The 21,589-nt window shown below is 51.4% G+C and overlaps 1 gene segment (V, D, J or C); it reads right to left on the reverse strand.

Annotated features, from left to right (window-relative positions):
• Positions 1-5,036: 5,036 nt before the first annotated feature.
• Positions 5,037-9,139, reverse strand: LOC135998290 (T cell receptor alpha variable 4-like). The segment is given in 3 exon segments: positions 5,037-5,077; positions 8,180-8,593; positions 9,088-9,139. Coding segments are annotated over 3 exon segments (507 nt in total).
• Between the last annotated feature and the right edge of the window lie 12,450 nt (positions 9,140-21,589).

The raw sequence follows: 21,589 nt of genomic DNA on the forward strand, positions 1-21,589 counted from the left end.
TCTCCTAAAAACACACATCATCTTCTGTGGATCTGCTTCTTAGCAGTGACACCCCAACATCTGTTACTGCATGGTCTGATTTCTACCCCAACACAAAACCTTCCCTTGCTCTTTTTGAGCTTCACAAGGTGCCAGACAGCCACATTCTTCATGTTAACTCAGCTTACCAGCCCCTTAATGAAGCCATTCATCATCTGCATGTACAGAAGAGAGTGTCAAAGGTCCTTTCAAACTGCAGGTACACACCTCCTCTGTCCTCCCCTTCTCCACAGTGTCGGTTACATCATGAGAAAGCAATGAGGTTGGCTCTTGGCTACACTAGATCTTCAGCTCAGAAGCAGCTCCAAAGAGAGGAGAATCAGCCCTGGCTCTCCCAGCAGAGCTCACTGGCACTGGTCTCACGGTTGTCACTAAAGGGAAGGAGGAAAGCTCTTGACTACACTGTCTCCAAGTTGGACCTTAACTCAGGCAAATATTCAGGAGGGGAGATGGGCTCACAAGCTTTATTCGCTATTCAGAGCCCTTCTTGGAAAGAGGGTCTCTTCTGTACGCCCCTGTGGGACAGCATCAGGCTTTGGAGGATGTGTGCTCAAATCCAAAGTCTCTTCCCTCCCGTGGGCAGTTGCTGGGCACTCAGACTGAGATTCCAGTGTGGGACATGATGGTGCTGGGGGCTGAAGTCCAAAGCAGTTATCAGTTCTTTGGCTATCCCTGTGGAAGCCACAGGGTCTGTCCTTCCACTCACAGCACAGTGACATTAGACTCCATGTTCTCTTCATTCGATAGCTGTCTCATCCAAGGTCATAGTCCCTGCGTGGCACAGCACCTGACCTGTGGGCTGCACAAGTACATTTGACATGGTCTTGGACACAAGCATGGGTTCTGTCCCATCCCAGACACATTCAACAGTACGTTGGAAGCACATCCACTCAGGGACGGCCAGCACATGGTTGTGCAGGATTCCTCAGTCTTTCTCCCTGCCCATAAAGCAATCTCCATCCTTCTCAGCTGTCTTGTAGCTGTGCCCTCACCTGGAGGGAGAGGTAGAGGCAACTGCCTGCCATGCTGAGGCACTTCAAATACTGTTACTTCTAGTTAAATGAAGGATCTAAACTAGAGTGAAACCATCATTGTGGCTGGAAATCAACAGTAGAGGAGGGAAAGTTTGAAGGGGCAGGAAAAGAAGGGCTCAGGAGGCAGGGGCTGCATTTCAGCGCCTCTTGCACGGTCAGATCTCTAGCAGTTTCATGCCATTGAAGTGCACTTGGGCTCCTTCTGACCCTGGGCACATGTTTCTCATGAACAAAACAATAGTGTCCCTGCTGTGAGCAGCACATTTCTTCCTGATGAAGGACACACAAGGATACACCCACTCAGGCTCATACACACAGGTATGGAATCATGCACAAATTTGTGCTCTCAAGTGAATTCACACAAACACAGCTGCTCACAATAGCACACTGGACAAGAACACATGTAGGAACACAGCAAACTGTAGACTCTATTGAGGACACCTGGGGGGAACCACAGCAGGGCTAGAGCATTCTGGGGAAGGACAAAGCCCCAGGCAAGCCCATGGCGTTGTTTGTGTACTCACAGACTGCACAGAGAGGAGACCAGTCAAAACAGTCAAATAATTTTTCATGAGGGCAGTGCTAGGCAGGATGCGTCAAAACCAGTAGCATAATGCACACACCTGGGGAGGGAAAAAGTGACCATTGGAGGTGAGCTGAGGAGGGAGGGAAAGAGATGGACATGGCACATCCTCATGCACAGGAGCATGTGGGGATCCAGCTGAGGATCCCTGGAGCTTCTTCCTGAGAGCTACACTTCAGCCCCAACAGAGTGTCCTGGGTGACTTCATATGCCTCCTTCAGACAAATCCAGCACTTGAGCTGAGTATTCTGCCTGCACTGCTTCATTACTGCCCTAGAAATCCTGGGGCTTTTCATCCCAGGGATTAGAATAAGCCTTCATTGGGGAATGGGCATAGCACAAACCTGAAAATGAAAAGGCAGCAGTGCAGGAAACCAAAGAACCACCCATCTCATTAGCTGTGATGGTTTGCGTTGAAGATGAGCTTGTCAGAAAATTGTTACCCCCGTGAAGGGTGCCTCTGGTCCTGCGGCAATGAAGGGCAGGTATAAAAGGCAGCCAAGTCTCTGCCTGCTCTCTCATCCACTTCTCTTGCCTCCTTCTACTTGGGTACCAGGTGAGTCTGAAGTCTCTTCTCCTTTTCCAAAGTCAGATCTCTCCTCAATACACCTCTTAGCTGATGTTGGCTTTGTTCACTTCTCGGCCCTGGAGCTCCTTGCCATGGGAGAGGCAAGTGTGGAGAATGTCTACTAAAGAGCCTGGAGCTTTTGGTTTATTCACTAGAAGAGAGGTTCCCTGCTCTTTCTAGAGGCCTAGCAGGCTGAATCAATGAAGACTCTGTGTCTCCTGGTACAGCCTCCATGTCCCCTTCCAGTAGTGGCCTTGGTTCCTTTGTGACAGTGTAACCATGCTGCTCTTCACCCACCCTTGTGCTTTGCTTTGGCCTTGCATCTCTCCCAGACGCACATCCAGAGCCTTAGAGCATGTCCTGCTATGACCCGTGACTGCCCTGCCAGCCGTGCAGCCCAACCCTGCTGGCCAACAGCTGCAATGAGCCCTGTGTCAGGCAGTGCTAAAGCTACTGGACATGGCCCTTGGGAAGGCTCCCCAGGAAGTACAGACATAGTGCTGGACAAAGAATGAATCTTTGGGACATTGATTTCACAAGAATTCTCCATCCTCAATTCCTCTTGCAAATGATGACAGGAAGAATCCAGTCTGTGTTGAGGTGAAAACATGGATTGTGTTTCCTTATCCATTTTTCTACTTTTCTCTCTTTCTCTCTCTCTTTCTCTCTCTCTTTCTCTTTCTTTCTTCCTTTCTCTTTCTCTCTTTCTTTCTCTCTTTCTCTCTCTCTCTTTCTCTCTTTCTCTCTTTCTCTCTTTCTCTCTTTCTCTCTTTCTCTCTCTCTTTCTCTCTTTCTCTCTTTCTTTCTCTCTTTCTTTCTCTTTCTTTCTCTCTTTCTTTCTCTCTTTCTTTCTTTCTCTCTTTCTCTCTTTCTCTCTCTCTTTCTCTCATTCTCTCTTTCTCTCTTTCTTTCTTTCTCTCTTTCTTTCTCTCTTTCTTTCTCTCTTTCTTCCTCTCTCTCTTTCTCTCTTTCTCTTTCTTTCTCTCTTTCTCTCTCTCTCTCCTTCTCTTTCTTTCTCTCTTTCTCTCTCTCTCTCCTTCTCTCTCTCTCTCACTTTCTCTCTTTCTCTCTTTCTCTTTCTTTCCTTCTTTCTTTCTCTCTTTCTTTCTCTCTTTCTCTCTTTCCTTCTTTCTTTCCTTCTTTCTCTTTTCTTCCTTTTCTTCTGCTCCCCTAGCTGCAAGGCTCTCCAAATCCAGCCTTCACTCTGTGGCAAAGACAGTCAGATGCTCTGTGTGAACTTCATAATGGCAAACGGGTGCAGACTCTCACTTGTCCCAGGTGATCCTTGCATCTAGGGCCCCAATTCCCTCTTTAGACTCTTTAAAGATTTCTGCATCCCAGCCTGGGCCTCTGAGTGGGACTTCCCTCCATGTGTGCCCTCCCAAGCTGCTCAGGGAAAATGGCTTTGCTCTTGGTAGGTAATAGGATGGGTGTATAAAGAGACCCTTCACTACTCCCAGAACAATGAGCTATTGAGACCCCCAGCGTTGGACTTTTTTGGGGCACTTTCCTGTGACAGTAGGCAAAACAACCCCAGCTACCCCACAGCAAGTGGCAATCAGTCCTTGCCTTGCAGTATCTTGGCCCAGACATACACCCAGAGTTCCTGCAAACAAGGAGCACAACCTCTGTTATCCTCAGCTGAGAAGCTATGACTCTGTGGGAGGCAATGGAGGCAAGACACCCTGCAGGCTCCTGGGCATGGGGCACCTCTTGCTCTGGTCACTGCTGTGCAAGGGAAGGGGGAGAGGACAAAAGATGTCCCCAAGGGACAGCAGGAGTGTGGATGTATGGTATATCCTCAGGGATGCCCCACGGCCTCACTTCCACTCTCTCCTCCCTCCTCCATTGATTGATTTAAAGCTATGGCCAGCACATATGGGCACCAGCGGCAGGGATTATTTCCCCCCATGCAGCCCTACCATCACCCCTACAGAATTTGGCAGGGCCCAGGACTGGGCAGGCACGCAAGGCTGACACCATTCACAAGTCAGTATCAGGATTAACCACACTGGGTCACACACCAGAGGCCCTGGGAGCCCAACACCCCCATGGGCCAGGACGGTCCAAGGACAGTGACCAGCACCCACAGGTCCATCACTGCTCTGTGGTGCCCGTTCATCCCCAAGAGTAGATGGAGCAGCTTTGATCAAGACAAGGACCCCTAAGGTCCTGCTATGTCAGGACCAGCTCTGCTCCTGAAGAGCTCTGTGCAGGAGCTGATCATCCTAGTTCCCTTGAGAAGTGCAGGTGGCAATGGAACACCTGCGAGCTGGCTGTGGCAGGCAACTTTCATTCACAACCAGCCCTCTTGTTTGGCTGATGCTACTGGGCACTGGTTTGACCAAAAGCACATCAGAGGCCTCAGCCAGGATCAGTGTGATGAACAGAACACATCCGTCCATCCACTCAGCCAGCCAGCCAAACAGTCATGCACCCATCCACATAGGGGACAGTGGATATTGCCCTTTCCCCAGCTGATAAGTTCAAACACTGGCAGAGATCCTTTTCCTCTGGAGGGACAGTTTCTAAAGTCCTTCATCAATATCACCTGTTCTTGCCTGACTGTCATGGTTTAACCCGAACCAGCAGTATAACCACGATAGCTACTTGCTCACTGCCCCACCTCCCCACCCCAAATAGGGTAGAGAATAAAAAGAGAAGGGAGAAACTCATGGACTGATTTAAACACAGTTTAATAAAATAACAATATAACATAATATACTGCTACTACTACTACTATATATAAAATGGAAATAGAAAATAAAGATACTCAATGTAATCCCTCGCGAACTCTGTCTGCACTGCACAGTCAGTCCCAGGAAGCAATACTCCGGTCCCGAACAGCCGATCCTGGAGACAAAAGAGAGAAAAAGGCAGAAAGGCCCAGAAGCCACTGTAAAATGGCAGGATGTCAAAAAGCTGAACTAAAGGAACTCATGAATAGCACTCCACCAAAACAGAGCAGAACCATAACAGGTCTTCAGCCCTGTCCATCCTGACTCCATCCCAAAGCCTAGCTGGAAGATCCCAACCATCCTTAAATATGAAGCACAATGTTAATGGCATAGAATATTCTTATTGATTAGTCTGGATGTCAGTCAAGGTCTGCCCCATCTATGCCCCCTTCCCAGCTGCCTCACAAAAGGAGAAAGAGTGCTCTGAAAATCCTTGGCTCCCAAATAACAATTAAAAACTTTAACTCTGTCCTGGGGTGTTATCTTCTTGTTCTTGAACTAAATCCAAACGACCATGCTGGCTACAAAAAAAGAAAGTTTTCTAATGGCATGAAGAAAATTAACTCTCTTTGAGTCAAACCAGCACACTGATTAATGATGAAGTGGGGTGACAGAGGTTTTCAGGTATTGATGTCATCACCCTTGCAAACAAGGTTGATGAAGGCTCTGTAAGCCAAGCTGTGCGGGCCTCAGTGACACAAAACATCTGTCCCCTGAGCATTCCCAATGCAAATCCCCAATTTTCAGCCATCCTTCCACATTTTACAGATGATGTCCCCACAGAAAGTTGGCTCTTCAGGATCCCACAACCTGCAGAGCTCAAAAGAGGGGTTCAGACACAGAGGACCCAACAGACCAAGCAAGGTTCCTTGCACATTCCTCCTGCTTGAGACCTGGGGCAGAGCCACTGACCCTCTCCATCTCTTTGCCCACAGGACACATTCTTGCCATGCCCAGAGACCAGGGCCTCACCTCCTTCCACACAAGACCTGCATCACTAGCATTGGGGTGAGTTGCCAGCATCTGGGCAATCCAGCTCCTCACCCTGCCTGGGACTCCCAGAGTCCTCCACTCTCTCCCTGCCTCACAAGCAGCCCCAGGGCACAAGCACCAGTCCTGCCCTGGGGATGCAGTGGAACCTGCAGACATGAGCCCAACTACAGAGTACATGCTGGGGTATCCCCCACTGGCACCCAGCTGCCCAGTGCCTCCAGCATCCCTGAGCCAGGCCGGGCTACAGCTCTGCTTCTGGAACACTTGCCCCAGCACAGGTGTGGTGGGTCGACAGAAACCACTTGGGTCCTTGGCACCAGAGGATCTGGTCCTGCCCAAACAAAAGCCTACATTCTGTGGGAGGAGAGAAAGTCCCCACAGCACACATAGGGAAATGACTGGGACCAGGAAGAAGGGAGGGGTGGGAGGAAGGTGTTTGAGATTGGTTCTTCTTTCTTATTATCTTACTCTCGTTTCATTGGTAATAAATTCAACCGATTTCCCCAGGTCGACTGTTCTGCCTGTGATAGAAATCGATGAGTGATCTCCATGTCCTTATATTGATCCATGAGCGTTTCTTTGTATTTTCTCCCCCTCTCCGGCTGATGGTGGCGGAGTGATAGAGCACCTTGGTGAACACCTGGCATCCAGCCAAGGTCAACCCAGACCCAACACACCATGCTCATGCCGGCCCAACATCATGGTAGAAATAGCCAACAATGTTCTTGGTACAGAAAAAATGCTTCAACAGCAGAGCCACCTGGGAGAAGATGACCACAAAGCCCACCGCCCATGCTCCCAGCACCAGCAGGAAGTAGACTTTCTTTGTCATGATACAGTGTTTTACAGAGTATTTGCATATTGTGATATGATAATCAAAGGACATGGCTGAGAGGATCATAAACTCAGTCATGCTCATGAAGATGTGGAAAAATGACAGCAGGAAACAGAAATGGTAGTCCTGGTGCCAGAAAAAGTCTCCAGCATTTCGGGGACAAGGGTGGTGGTGCAGGAGATCTCCAGGAAGGAAAATCTGCCAAGGAAGAACTACATCAGAACTACATTGTCAGGGGCTGCTCACTCCCCACAGTGACAAGGATGAGGCCATTCCCACCATTGTTGGGAGACCCATGGAGAACACAAACCATGTGCCACTTCAGGGTCACCCTGCTTCACTATATTTGTGCTTCATTCAGGGCAATGTACTGCTCTCTTTGGAACAGCTTTGCTCTGTCTGGAAGGAATCAGCTACCCAGGCTAGAGAGAGGAACCAGAGGTGTGCTGGGGTAAATCCTTTGTGTCTGTTGGTGCCAGAGGAATAAAAGCAACCACGGCTGCAAGGCAAGGCAAACACTTGAGCAGAGATGAAGGTCTGGCCCTGCTAGGGCTGAGGAGCAGGTGGCAGACCACACTAAAGAGAATGTGGCAGAGCTCTGACAAACATTTCTGGTTTGTTGGAATGGACCTTTGCCAGGTAAGGGCTGACTCCCATTGCAACTCTGGTAACTCCTGGGGGCATTGGTTTCTTCACTGCATCATTCCTAATTGCATCATTTGAATGCCCAAGGATCCTATGAGTGTTATGAAAAATGTAGGGTTGAGATCTTTGTGTGTGCCCTTGGGAAGGGAAAAAACACTGGATGGGAGCTGCTGGTGTGTTTTCACAAGGCAGACAAGCTCTGATGAGACACTTACTAAGCTGAGCATCTCTTTGGAGAATTTGGGATCAGTTTGTCTATGACACCATGAACTCCCTGTGCCGTGTCCTCATGTGAAGGACCTACAGCTGTCACTTTGCTTTCCTAAAAGGAAAAAAGAGCTCAGCATCCTTGGTGGGAGGACAGAGGCAAGAGGAGGACCAGGCTGCCATGGGATGGGTGGGAATCAGTGACCTCTGCGATGCATTTCTGAGACAACGCTGCAGGTATTTACAGACAGGGCAGAGGATGCCACATTTCCCAGAACGCTCTGAGCCGTTTCTGGGGAGGCAAGAGAGCCTTTTGGGAGACACCCTACTCCCCTCCCCGCCTTGCACAGACCGTCTCAGTCTCCACATGTAGCGCTGCGCAAGCGTGGCTCTTTGGTGCCTTCAGGAGCACAGACCCGCAGCATCCATCGATGAGAAGAGGTGCTGAGCACAGGCAGCGACTGCAAGGAGGACCCGGAGATGCCGGTGCCGATGTTGATGCTGAGGCAGGCGCCGGTGCCGGTCGGGCGGGGAAACCGCCCCGGGGCCGGGCGGGGCGAGGCGGCCGCGGCGGGGGGAGCGGCAGCGTCCGCCCACACCTGCCCGGCCCCGCCCGCGGCGGTTCGTGTCCGGCCGCAGCCCCGGCTCCTCTCCCCGTGTCTCCCACGGCGCAGTAATACACCGCCGCGTCCCCGCGCCGGGGCCGGGCAAGCCACAGGGCGCTGGACCGGCGGTCTGCCGCCACCGACAGCCGCCCCGGCGGGTCCGACAGCGCTTTGGAGCCTTTAATACCCCTCACGAGGAGTTCGGGACCTCGGCCCGGTAGCTGACGGTACCAGTAGATGTAGTCGTCTGTCTTTATGTTGGGGTGTGAGCAGTTGATGCCGATTTCGGTGCCCTCGGAGGTCTCTGCCGACGGCTCCTGCTGCACCTGCGCTCTGCCCGCAGCCACTGCCGAGGAAAAAGAAGATATATACCCGATAAACTGCACAGCCCTGCCTGCTGTTTCCCAGGACAAATCCCACAGAAGAAGTCAGGAACATAGAGAGATGATGAGGAGAAAAGTTTCCAGAAGTTGTCAACGTGCTGTAATAGAAATGTCCATTAATAGTTGGTGCAGAGATGAATGCATAAATGGTGGGTGGAAGGGTAGAATAATTAAAAAAAATAAAAAGGGCGGGCAAAGGAATGACAGAAATAAAGTATCAAGGTGAAGGAATGACTTCGTGAGTTATAAGGAAAGACACAGAAGAAAGAGAGGAAACGGGGAGTGCTGGACAAAAAATATAGCAATTAGTTTTCTAGAGGGAATGTGGGATGGACGGGAGGCTGGTTGAGGCCAGAGATCCGTGAAAAAGCCAGACGGGATGACAGCATCGAGGGACCTGCAGGGGACACCGCAGGCTCAGCCCCGTCCCCCATCCAGCCCCGTCAGCCCCGCGCACCCAGGAGCACCGCGGCCAGTCCCGCCAGCCCTGCGCCCCGGCACCGCCGCATCCCGCCGCTCCGCCGCCCGCGCCGCTCGGGGTCTCGCCCGGGCTCACAGGGCTCCGGAGGTCTGCACGGCCACAACTTTGGCTCCTGGGAAATGGACTCTGCCCCTCCTCCAGCAAGAAGAAGCCCGCACAGCGCCAGCTGCAGCCTGGGGCAGCTGCAGAGCCCTGACCCAGGAGATGGAGCAGCTTCACAGAGCTGTCTCCGAGCTCAGAGGCTGAAAACAGCAGCCACTGATTTCCTGCGGTTGGCAGTGAGGAGGCTGAGAGCCTCCCTTCAGCTGCCTCTGTGTAGTCCCAGCGCAATGACTGAAAGTTTCTTTGTGGCAGAGGGCATGTGAGGTCTAATGTGCCCATGGGTGTGCAGACGCCAGGGAGGACAGTGGAAGGGGAGACACAGATCCAGAATGTAGGTGAGAAGTGATCTGCAGAGGTCACCTACAACAGAATCCATTACCGGGCATTTCCCCTCTGTTTCCTGGACAGTTCAACAGACTAGATCCATCTTCTTGTTTTCCTCTGAACAAGTCATTGTGGAAAACAGGAAATTCTCCCCTGACACATCACTAAGATAAACAGATCCAGTTCTCTTAGCTTCTCATGTCAGGTTCGTCAGCCCCCTAATTTGTATGGTGGAGTTTATTGAACTTCCTTCAGGATGTCAATACCCTTCTTGGACCACAGACCACCAACCTGGATGCAGTACCCCAGATGTGATCTGTAACAGGACAGAGGGGCAGGATCATTTTCCAGCACCTGCTGTCAACAATTTGAGTAACACAGCTCAGGATGCAGTTGGTCCTGTTTGCTGCAAGGGCACACTGTTGTCTTATGTGCAGCTAAGTGTCTCCTAAAACCACACCTCATTTTCTCTGATCTGTTTCCCCTGGCATCCAGTCCCAGCCTGCATGACTGCAGGGACTGATCTCTCTGTCATATGCAAAACCTTGCCCTTTCTCTTTTTGGCATTCATGAGGTGCCAGTCAGCCCATTTCTTCAGCCTGTCCAGGTTCTTTGAACAAAAGCCGTGTCCCAAAGTTACTTCCCATTCCCCTTGCTGGTTGTTACCCACAGACTTCCTGTCATTCATGGCATTCATGAAAACTTCAAACGGTACTGGTGTTACTGCTGATCCTTAGTCTTAGATGTCACTGGTGTGTGTCAGCCAGCTGGGCTTTGCACTGTGGTCACAACTCTCTGAGCCTGGTAGTCCAGGCAATTTCTACCCAACTTATTATCCTTCCACTGAACACATTCATCTCATATTTTGTAATGGCAGTAGAGAAGCTGCCAAAGGTCTTGTTGTGCTCTAAATACATACATCTGCTCCCCTTCCTGTGTCCACAGTGCCTGTTACCACATGAGAAAGCAATGAGATTGGCCACCCTCAGATGCACTAGGGCCTCAGTTCAAAGCAGCCTCATGGAGAGGGGAATCAGCCCTGGCTGAGCTCTCCCAGCAGAACTCTCGCTGAGGTCACTAAAGGGAAGGGGGAAAGCCCTCAACTGCACTGCCTGCAAGCTGGATCTGAGCTCCAAACGACAGACATTCAAGAGGCTTAGAAAATGTACCCGGTGAGACACAGACCTTGTTAGAAAGAGGGACAGCAGCTGGCTAATGAGGATGCAGTCTCAAATTGAATGTCCCTTTCCTCCCAGGTTGCTGACCACTCAGACTGACATTCCGGTGTGGGATATAAAGGTGTTTGTGGGCTGAAGTCCAAATCAGTCAGCAGTACTTTGACTTTCCTTGTGGAAGCCACACAGTCTGTCCTTGTACTCATAGCGCAGTGACATCAGGCTCCATGTTCCCGTCATTCAATACCTGTTCAAAGCAAGTCCTCCATCCCTGCCTGACACAGCACCTGACCCATGAGCTGCACAAGTACATTAAGCATTGGCTGGGACAAAAGTGCAGGCTGGGTCCCATCCCAGACATTCAACAGTTCATTGGAAACAGATCCACTCAGTGTTGGCCAGCACAAGGTGGAGAGTGTCTCTGCCATGAGCAGCACGTTCCCTCCTAATGAGTGATACAAAATGACACACACACAGCCTCAAGCACATGAGTTCACAGTTATAGACAAATTTGTGCTCCCATACACATCAGCACAAAGCTGTCTGTGTACACATACACACAGGAAAAGAACACACATAGCAACACCATGAACCGTGGTATTAGCGAAGACCATGGACTCTGCTGAGTACTCCTGGGGACTGGGCAGTGTAAGGCAGGGTGGGGTCAAATCCAAACAGCACAGCACTCACAAAAAAAAGGGACCATTGTGCTGAGCTGAGGAGGGAAGGATAGATGAGGACTTGGCGCGTCCTCCTCACTTTTCTTTGATTGCTTCGGTTCCCCTTGGCAACAATGATTCCCCAGGCCCAGCCTGGTGAGAATCATCTGTCTCAGCTCCCTCAATGGGGCAAGCAGATGAACATCATGCACGAAGTGCATGTTTCTCTCTTTTGACTCATTAAATTTCTGCTGCATTCAAGCCTGGCTTCCAGGTGCTCATTCCCTCTGTGGACACTCCCCAGGCTACCAAAGGAGAAGCGTATTACTCTGGGGTGGAAGGGGGTGAGGGCACAAGAGGATCCTTCTCCATTGACAGAGGAATGGGAGGTTGGGACACTCCGTAGTGCTTCCTAATTGGAGCACCATCCCTTGGAGGTGAGGAAGTCATCTCTGGCTGCTCTGCTGCCAGTGACCATCAGGCCTTGCCTTGCTGTGTCTCTGCCCACAAACACCCAGAAAGGCAGGAGGTCCTGAGGGCTCAGCAGCCTCCTGAGCTGTTGAGGAAGAGTGTTCCCTCGCTATGGCCAGAGCTGTGCTGGGGTGAGAAGGGGTGGGTGTGGGGCTCTGGAAGATGATTTGCTCTGTAGAATGGCAAGAGCAGTAAACCTGGAAACAGCCTTTGGGATGGCCCATAGCTGCTGCTGCACCTTCCTCTCCCTCTCCATCACCACTGTCATCCGACAGGGAATTCTGCCTAGTGAAGCAGATTCAAAACCAATTGGAGGTCAAACTTTTTGAAAGGCATTTCACTTGGCTGTCAGAAATCTTTTCTCCCTCACTATATTATTAATAACCATCACCAAGAGCAGCACAGTTGCACTTCCTGACCCTACTGCACTTAACCTTGTAATAAGCAGAAGTTACCTCAAGTCCTTCCGAACATTGATACCATCTGCAATTGTCCTTGTAGAAGAGGGTATCTCTTTCACTCCAGTCTTACTGTTAATATCTTCATGAGAGCCTTTCTTATAGGCATCAGTCAGTACCGTTTCTTGTGTCCCAGCGCCAGTGTTTGCAGCCTGTGGGGAGTCTGGCTTGTCCCAGGCACACCGTGCTCTGCTGCTGTGTAAATCCATCACTGAGGCACCACTGCCTTTGCAGAGATACCTCTGGTCCCACTCCCCCATATCTCCCTTAAGGAGATCACTAAGGACAGCTGGGAGCATCGAAGCCTGGAGGAGTTTCTTCACTTGTAATGTGGGGATCCTTTGTGGCTGCAGCAATATGGATGTGTTCTAGATTTTACATTATCCCTGACCCACAGACACAGAGAGGCTCAATATCTGGGAAGGTCTTGGCAGGTTTGATTCTGCTGTGCTTTGTCTCTCTTTTCTAATGAGTAAACAGCTGACTGAAAGAGTGTCAAGGTCTTGAGCTCACTAAAGCTGATGGTGCCTGATTCACTACCTTAACTGTTGGGTCTGAGGACTTGCTGAGAGTCATCCTGAGAGCCTGAGAGCTGACACTGGGCGTCTTGGTTCTCAGTGGTGTGTGTGCATGTCCATGCCCATACAGGTTCCTCTGGCTGTGCTCTTGTGTGCATTTGCACATAGGTGTGTCTGTGTGTCCCTGGGGTAGTTCACATGCAAACATGAGTGTGCATAAATGTTGGGTGTGTCTGTTTTTAATCACATCTGTTCGTGAGTGTATATGTTTTAGCAAATGCACATGCCTTCATACAGGTGAGCATGGATGGGAGTGACATTGATCTGCATGTATGGAAGTGTGTGGGCATAGGTGTGTGTGGATATGCGATTTTACATGCATACATCTCAGTATATGTGCAAGCACATAGATCTGTTTGCATATATGTATGCATACAGCAGGATGTATATATGTAATCATGTGTGAATATCTGTGTGTACATGTTGGTATGGGGGGATAGCTGTGCCTGTGCCTGCACACGGGCTGCTTTGGAAATGTGCGTGCACACACCCTGTTATAAGTGCACACCCTTGAGTTATTCTTTGGGTGTGTGTAATCTCAGGTGTGTGGTCATGCCCATGTTTGTAGAATTTGTGTATGCACATATCTGTGTGTGTTTTTGCCTGTGTGTGTTCAGATCTCTGTGTGCGTATAGGTGTGCGTGTGTGTGCACCCGTGAGGGTATGTCAAAAGTCTTGTGAAAGTCAAGGTATGCCACAGCCAGTGCCCCTCCCCTTCCATATAGTGCCAGTCACCTCCTCATAGAAAGTATTGAGGGTGGTGAGGCATGATTTACCCTCAGAAATCCCATGTGAGATGCTCCCAGCTCCCTTCTGGCCTTTAATGAGTATAGACAAGATTTCTGGGAGTATTTGTTCCATCTTCCTTTCAGGGACTGAGTCCAGTCAGCTCCTTGAACACACTTGGATGCGTTTGAAAGTGAGCCCTTGAACATGTGCGTGTCCAAATGGTAGCAAGAGCTTCTCTGTTCCTTGTTCTACTGTGGGTGCTGCTTCATTCCCAGAGCAGTGGTGGGGAGGTTCAAGAGTGTGATAGGCCCGAGGAGAAGCCGTAAGAGAAAAAACTGAGGAGAATTAGGCATTGAGTACATCAGCCTTTTTCCTACCACTTGTCAGCAGGTCCCTTTCTGCACTAAGCAATGAGCCCTAATTGGCTGACCCTTCCTTTTGCTGCCAATAGGCTCAGAGATTCCTTTCTTGATTCCCTTCACCCTCCTTGCAGGTTTCCCCTCCAGCTGTACTTTTTCCTCCACATGGCAGAGGACCATCTTTGTGCTCTGATGAGGCTGTCCTTGAAGGGTAGCCAGTTCTGCTGGGACCCTCTGAGCTCCAGGACAGTTTCCCATGGCACCCTGCCAAGCAGGTGGGGCCCTGATGAGACTGAGACATGCTTTCCTGGAGTGGGGGAAGTAGTCATCCTGTTTGACTTGGCCAGTCCTCTCAGGATCTTGAGCTCCACAGTCTCCTGGTCACTGCAGGCAAGGCTACCCTTGAACTCTACATCATCCAATAGTTTTTCCTCATTTGTGAGTAACAGGTCCAACAGAACCTCTCCCCATGTCCATTCATGGAATGCCTGCATCAGAAAGTTGTCTTCCATATACCCCATCCATGTCCTGGTTTGTTGTGCCCATCCATTTCGGTCCTGCAGCAAAGATAGAGAGAGTAATAGTCACCCATGGGCACCTGCACCCCTGCACCCTGCTAGTGTGGGCACTGTCTGACCAGGGCTGGGGTGTGGGGTCCTCCTCACTCCTGCCTCCTGCTCTTGCTTTCTTGGTCTAGACTACCCAGTTGCACCTGAAATTTAGGAACTGAAGGGCTCCTGCTGTGGGTTCAGGTCACTGGCTGCCTGGTGTTTTCTTCCTGGGGACTGGGGTATGCAGCTCCCAAGGGGACAAGGATGGTTAAGTGTCACGGGCACACAATGTTACAGCTGCTTTGGACAATCTTGACACTTTTTAGAGTTGGTGTGACATTTGCTCCTGTTGGTCAATGAAAATGCAGCCTTTCTCTGGGCTGTGCTGTTGTGCTGGGGTAGGCCTTGTGTTTTCCCAGGTGACAGGGTGTGGGGCCCAGGCTGGTACAGGCAATGGGAGGTCACACATGTGACTATGTGAAGCTTGGAGTGGGACTGTCTGCACAGCAGAGACTGCTGCATGTGTCCTGCTGAGCCAGCAGAGTGAGGGACAGCACCTGGCCCTGCACAGGGAGTTTCTGCAGCAGCTGCTGTTTGTGGAGATGTTTCTCTTGAGGAGCCACCTCTGGGCCCAGGAAAAAAAGGACAGAAAAACCAGTTAGGGAAAGAGAGCAGTGCACATCATTCCTGATCCAGCAGATACAGGACACTTGCTACCAGAAGTGCCAGTTCATAATAGAACATGAGCAGAAGGAATTGACCAACTCCCACAAGAATTTTTAATATCCCCAGAGACATCCTGAGGCCATGTTCCAGTGGCAGAGATGAAACACCTGCTGATATGTGGCTGAGCCTTTTGCTGCCTCCCCAGCGAGAACAAGGGAATGAAGATCCATGGATGGCCCATGCTGGGAGCTGCCTAGGAGGAGCTTTTCTTTGTGTTTGTTTTGGTTTATTGTTATACTAAGAGAGAGCAGAAGGAAAAGGTCCAGCACCTCAACATCAACTGTCATGGCTGAAGTTCAAGAGGGAAAGAACATGATGCAATCGGTTTTAAGTTGTCTCCCTCTTGAGATAAGACAAAACCAGGTACTGCCGCAGGGGACAGATGTGCCTGTGGCTATTGCTAGTGGTCAAGATGAACAAATCACTAATATGTCAATGCAATGGCTCATGTGTGTGCTGCTTGCACTTTGCCAAACAGTGGAGCTTCCCATACATTGGCAAGAAGAAGATACTGTCTTGACGTAGTGTGGTATGAGAATATTGAATACCATGTGTGCATAAATGGTATCTGGAATGGACAGAAAACATTACATCACAGGATCTTCCCCTGCAGATCCCTGGGGGCACAGGGGAAGTAGTGCTGCCAGGGCACAGCTCAGGGCCCCTTCCCACAAGCTCAGCCTTGCACAGACACATCCCCTCCCTCCCCAGGGTTCTTGCACAGCCAAGGAAGCTCCCTGCACCAGGGTGTCTTGCACAGCACAGAGGTACAAGGCACTGTCAGAAACCTCGACTTCCTCCACCTGCAGGATGCTGTATTTCCCCGTGGTGTTCAGAGATGTGCTGAAACGGCCACTGCGCTTGAGGCCAGATCCTGCGTGATATGAGATCAGCTGAGGAGCTTGGCCTTTCCTCTGCTGGTACCAGAGTAAGCTTTGAAAGTACGAGGTCTGGTATGTGCAGGTTGTGTGGAAGGTGTCTCTCTGCTTCACTGTGACGTGTCCTTCTTGCTGAGTGACAGTGATCTGCCCCATGGTGCCTGGAAGAAAGTGAAGGTCAGCAGCTCTGCAGGGGAGGGCTCTGGAAAGCAAACTAGGAATGGCTGCAAAACCCAGTTGGAGAAGGCTTCTTGCCCCTTGTCGTGCAGCAAAATCCTGATGCCTGGGGACAGTGGAGAGTAGTTCTGAGCAGGAACTCCGAGCTGGACTCAGAGGAGAGCTGTGCTGTGTCCCTGCTCCTCCTCCCGGTTCCTACTCCTCAGAGGACCAGGGAACAGCCTGTCATGCTTGACCTTCATGTGCTGGGACCAGCACCCCTCCAGCAGGTTGAGAGGCCTGCAGAGGTATGACAAAAAGATTCATCCTGATTCCCTATCATCCCATATGTTCCTGGCTCCCTGAGTCAACACACAGCTTAGCTGAATGTTGGAAAGAGGGAGCCCTGCCTGTGTCAACAACCTGGAGAAAACTGGAGGTCATGGCAGACATGTACCAGCCCAGAGGTAGAATGGGACACCCTGTTAATGTCAATGGGATAAGAGCTTTAAAGTCTGTTGAAGGATCTGCTGTTAATAATTGAGATTGTAAAGGGAGAAAAGTGGGAGTGCAGAGAGAGCTGAGATCTATGGAGACAGCATGTAGGTCAGAAGAGAGAGGCAGAGAGAGATCGATTAAAGAGCAGAGAAGAGGCAGAAAAGGGATCTGAGGTATCTCTCCCTTCTCTTCTTGTTTCCAACAGTAAAAGAATAGAGAGAACTGGTGAAAAACCAGAAATGTGAGGTGACACTTCCTGGCATTTTGCTGGTATTCATGAGTAGTTCTCTGAATGATCTTGATAAGGTTCATGGGGGTTTCCTTGGGAGAAGAATAAGAATGACACATTTATAGAAAATCAGGACTTACCCAGCAATTGTCCCAGGAAGGCAATGAGGACGAGATATCCGAGGTGCATGCCGAGACCAGCCTGCTTGTTTGTTGAGTGAGAGCCAGAAAAGCACCTCCCAGCCCCGAGATACCAGAGCTGCCGGAAACCACTCTGGTGGGGGAGCAAATGTAGAAGTGGGGAAGGGAAGTGATCTGTTCTTCCTGTGCCTGAAATGCTCCTTCTGGGTTTCTCCCTCCTCCAGCAGCAACACCTGTGGCTCCCTCAGCATTTTGGACATTTAAAAAATGAGATGACCTGTGCCCTCTGGGGGCCTCATCATGGGAAGGGGCCGCTCCTGGTCTGCTCGCAGTGGAGTTCTCAGCTCTTGTCCTCATGGATGTGCTGGACCTACTCATGACTTAAAGAAAGGTTCCTAGAGATGTGGAGGGTCTCCAGGCTGACATGGCCTTTCCCTTTCTTGCTTAAAAAGGATTTAATAATAAGGCAAGGGGGACTGTAGTGGTCAGGCACAGGGCTCACCCCTAGAAGTGCACTGACCAACTCCCTGCTTCAGTGCCAGCTCTCACCTCAGATCTCCAGCCTCTTACGGTAGCTTAACCATTCTTTGTGTCTCACTCTTCAAGTAGGAACCTGGCATCTGTTAAGGCTGTGGTCAGTGTGACCAGTCCAAGCTTTTACCCTGTCTCCTGGGCCTCAACTACAGACCTTCTGAATCCTGTCACACAAGCTCATGGTCTCAACACTCAGCCACAGTTGGGAGTGCTTGATGGTGCCTGTGACCTTGACATCCCTTGTTCCTGGCTAGTGTGGAGCTTGAACTCCTGAACTGCATGCGATGACTTTGTAACACTGGCAGTAACATTTTGAAATCTCCCTGAAAGCTTGTATCTGGAGGACACAGTTTCAAAGTACATATCCAAGCTCCAACAAAGTAACGAAATGTGAAACCTCTTCTGGTTGTTGTTTTCTGAGTCAGATTTTGCATTAGCATCTTAGCACTGGAGTCCCTCTGTTTACGGAGCAGAGGAAAGCACCTGCTCAGAGATCCCTTGGTTGTGCTGGTGGGGAAAGAAAAAAGCCTGAGAAGAGGCCCCGTCTGTTCCAGAGGAGCAGTGGCCGGTCAGTGCGGCAGGAGCGAGGGCTGTGCGGCTGACCGTGGGCAGGATGATCTCTGCTGCCCACCTCCCTGTGCAAAGCAGAAAGTCACTACTGCTCACCGGGAGCCAGTGGGGCCAGCTGCTGCAATCTCTCCTTCCCAGGCACCACTGGACACCGGCACTGCTCCTGTCGTGATTCCTCCCCACTGTCCCAGGGTATTTCTGTGTGCGTCCTGGTGGAAGTGCAGGAGTGAGAGGGGGATGAGGGGCAGGAGAATGTTTTTGCCCAGTACGAGGGTCTGGAGACGTGTCTGTGGGCATCTCCCAGGCCTATGGGGCTCAGGGGCAGCTGTGGCACCTCGGCAGATCTGATGTCAGTGCCAGTTGGGCAACCGATGAGGTTTAACAGGGGCAAGTGTAGGGTCCTGCCCCTGGGGAGGAATAAAACCAGGCACCAGTGCAGGTTAGGGGCGGACCTGCTGGAAAGCAGCATTGCAGAGAAGGGCTTGGGAGTTCTGGTTGACAATAGGTTGACCATGAGTCAGCAATGTGCCCTTGTAGCCAAGAAGGCCAGCTGTATCCTGGGCTACATAAAGAGTGTGACCAGCAGGTTGAGGGAGGTGGTTATCCCCCTCTACTCTGCCCTGGTGAGGTAGCATCTGCAGTACTGCGTCCAGTTCGGGGCTCCCCAGTTTAAGGGGGATAAGGAATTACTGGAGAGAGTCCAGCGGCTGGCTACGAAGATGATTAGGAGCCTAGAGCATCTTTCTTATGAAGAGAGACTAAGAGAGCTGGGTCTGTTCAGCCTGGAGAAGAGAATGTTGAGAGGGGATCTTATCAGTGTTTATAATTATCTCAAGGGTGGATGTCAAGAGGATGAGACCAAACTCTTTTCAGTGGTGCCCAATGATAGGATGAGGGGCAACAGGCACAGGCTGAAGCACAGGAGGTTCCATCTGAATATGAGGTGAAACTTCTTTACTTTGAGGGTGACAGAGCCCTGGAACAGGCTGCCCAGAGATCTTGTGGAGTCTCCTTCTCTGGAGACATTCAAAACCCACCTGGATGCATTCCTGTGTGATGTACTCTGGTGAACCTGCTTTAGCAGGTGGGTTGGACTAGATGACCTCCAGAGGTCCCTTCCAACCCCGACCATTGTGTGATTTTGTGGGGTTAGGAGGTGCCGGCGGGCAGAGCGGCAGCGCCCCCTGGCGGATCAACCAGGACTGTGCCCCCGCCACACCCGCCCGACCCCGCCCGCGGCGGTTCGTGCCCGGCCGCAGCCCCGGCTCCTCTCCTCGTGTCTCCCACGGCGCAGTAATACACCGCCGCGTCCCCGCGCCGGGGTCGGGCGAGCCACAGGGTGCTGGACCGGAGATCTGCCGCCACCGAGAGCCGCCCCGGCGGGTCCGACAGCGCTTTGATTCCTTTTTGAACGAACGTGATGAATGCGGGGCCTCGGCCCCGTAGCTGACGGTACCAGACGATGTAGTCGTACGACTGTATGTTGGGGTGTGAGCAGTTGATGCTGATTTCGGTGCCCTCGGAGGTCTCTGCCGACAGGTCTTGTTGCACCTGGGCTCTGCCTCCAGCCACTGCAGAGAAAGGAGAAGGAAAGACCAAAGGTCATCAAAGATCACTCAGGTCTGATGGTGTTTCCCCTGAGAAATCATTAGGAACAGTGTCAGTGAGAGAGAGCAAGACTGGAACAATTTGGGAAAATGTACTCATTGACATGGCTAGCAAATTATACTGGTGTGGATCTGTTGAGCAAGGGCAGAAAGCTGGCATGGAATCTGAAATTGATGCATTGAGGGACAGAATAAAAGTCAGGTGCACAGATGGATGAATGGTGGAAGGGAAAGGCAACAGGAGATTTCGGTGCATTGCAGTGAAATATCAAGTGCTGAATTCAGAAGAAGAATAATTGCTGAATGAACAGAGGAATAACATGATGTATGGTGCAGTGCAGGAAAGCAAACTTATGCCTACAGTTGTAAGGAAAGAAGAGGGAGAGATGAGAGAGGTGTTTCAGAGAGTACGAAGAGGGGTTATGGATAGCAGATGCGTGGAGAGATGGGTCCAAACATGAGTGAGTCAATGGATGAAGAGAGGAAGAGTAGACAGGGAGAATAGGAAGAGGGGACGTGGAGGGGTGGGAAAGGATCATAAAAGATGTCAGAGAGGCAGGGAGAGGGAAAGGAAGGACACATTGAAGAAGAGGGAAGAGTTTGTGCTGAGGTCCCCTGGGAACACCCCAGGCTGAGACCCGGCCCCACCCAGCCCCGCGCACCCAGGAGCACCGCGGCCAGTCCCGCCAGCCCTGCGCCCCGGCACCACCGCATCCCGCCGCTCCGCCGCCCGCGCCTCGCTGCCCCCTGCCAGCCCCGGCTCTCTGCTCCGGCCGCGCCTCTTCCTCCTCTCCTCTCCTCTCCTCTCCTCTCCTCTCCTCTCCTCTCCTCTCCTCTCCTCTCCTCGCCTCGCCTCGCCTCGCCTCTCCTCGTCTCTCCTCTCCTCTCCTCTCCTCTCCTCTCCTCTCCTCTCCTCTCCTCTCCTCTCCTCTCCTCTCCTCTCCTCTCCTCTCCTCTCCTCTCCTCTCCTCTCCTCTCCTCTCCTCTCCTCTTCTCTCCTCTCCGCCACCAGCTCCGCCCCGAGGCTGACTCCTGCGCCGCCGCCGCTCGGGGTCTCGCCCGCCCTCACAGGGCTCCGGGGCTCTGGAACGGCCGCGACTTTGGCCCCTGGGAAATGGTCTCTACCGTCCTCCAGCAATGAAGAAGCCCGCACAGTGCCAGCTGCACCCTGGGACACCTGCAGCCCTGGCCCAGGAGAGGGAGCAGCTTCCCAGAGCTGTCCCCGAGCTCAGGGGCTGGAAACAGCAGCCACTGATTTCCTGTGGTTGGCAGTGAGGAGGCTGAGAGCCTCCCTTCAGCTGCCTCTGTGTAGTCCCAGCACAATGCCTGAAAGTTGTGTTGTGGCAGAGCAGCTGTGGGGACACGTGCCCATGGCTGTGCAGGTGTCAGTGTGAGTAGGTGAGCGGGGGAATTACGGAGTCAGAATGTAAGTTAGAAGAGACCTTCAGAGGTCATCTAGATCACCCCTCTGCTCAGAACAGATCTCATTCAGTCCATTCTTTAACACTTCTCATGATAGAAATTGCACAAACTCCTGGGCACTTTCCCTCTATCTTCTGGACACTTCCAGGGACTACTGCCATGTCCTTGTTTTCCTCTGCAAATGTAGTCATTGAAAGTAAGAAAATTTCCCCTGAGACATCTCCAAGAACAGATCCAGTTTTCTCATTCTCTTTTCATATGAATGTTCATCAGCCCCTGAAGATACATGGTTGCATTTGTTGAACTCACTCC

The sequence above is a fragment of the Caloenas nicobarica genome, chromosome 24 (genome assembly GCF_036013445.1).
Source record: "Caloenas nicobarica isolate bCalNic1 chromosome 24, bCalNic1.hap1, whole genome shotgun sequence".
Lineage (NCBI taxonomy): Eukaryota > Metazoa > Chordata > Aves > Columbiformes > Columbidae > Caloenas > Caloenas nicobarica.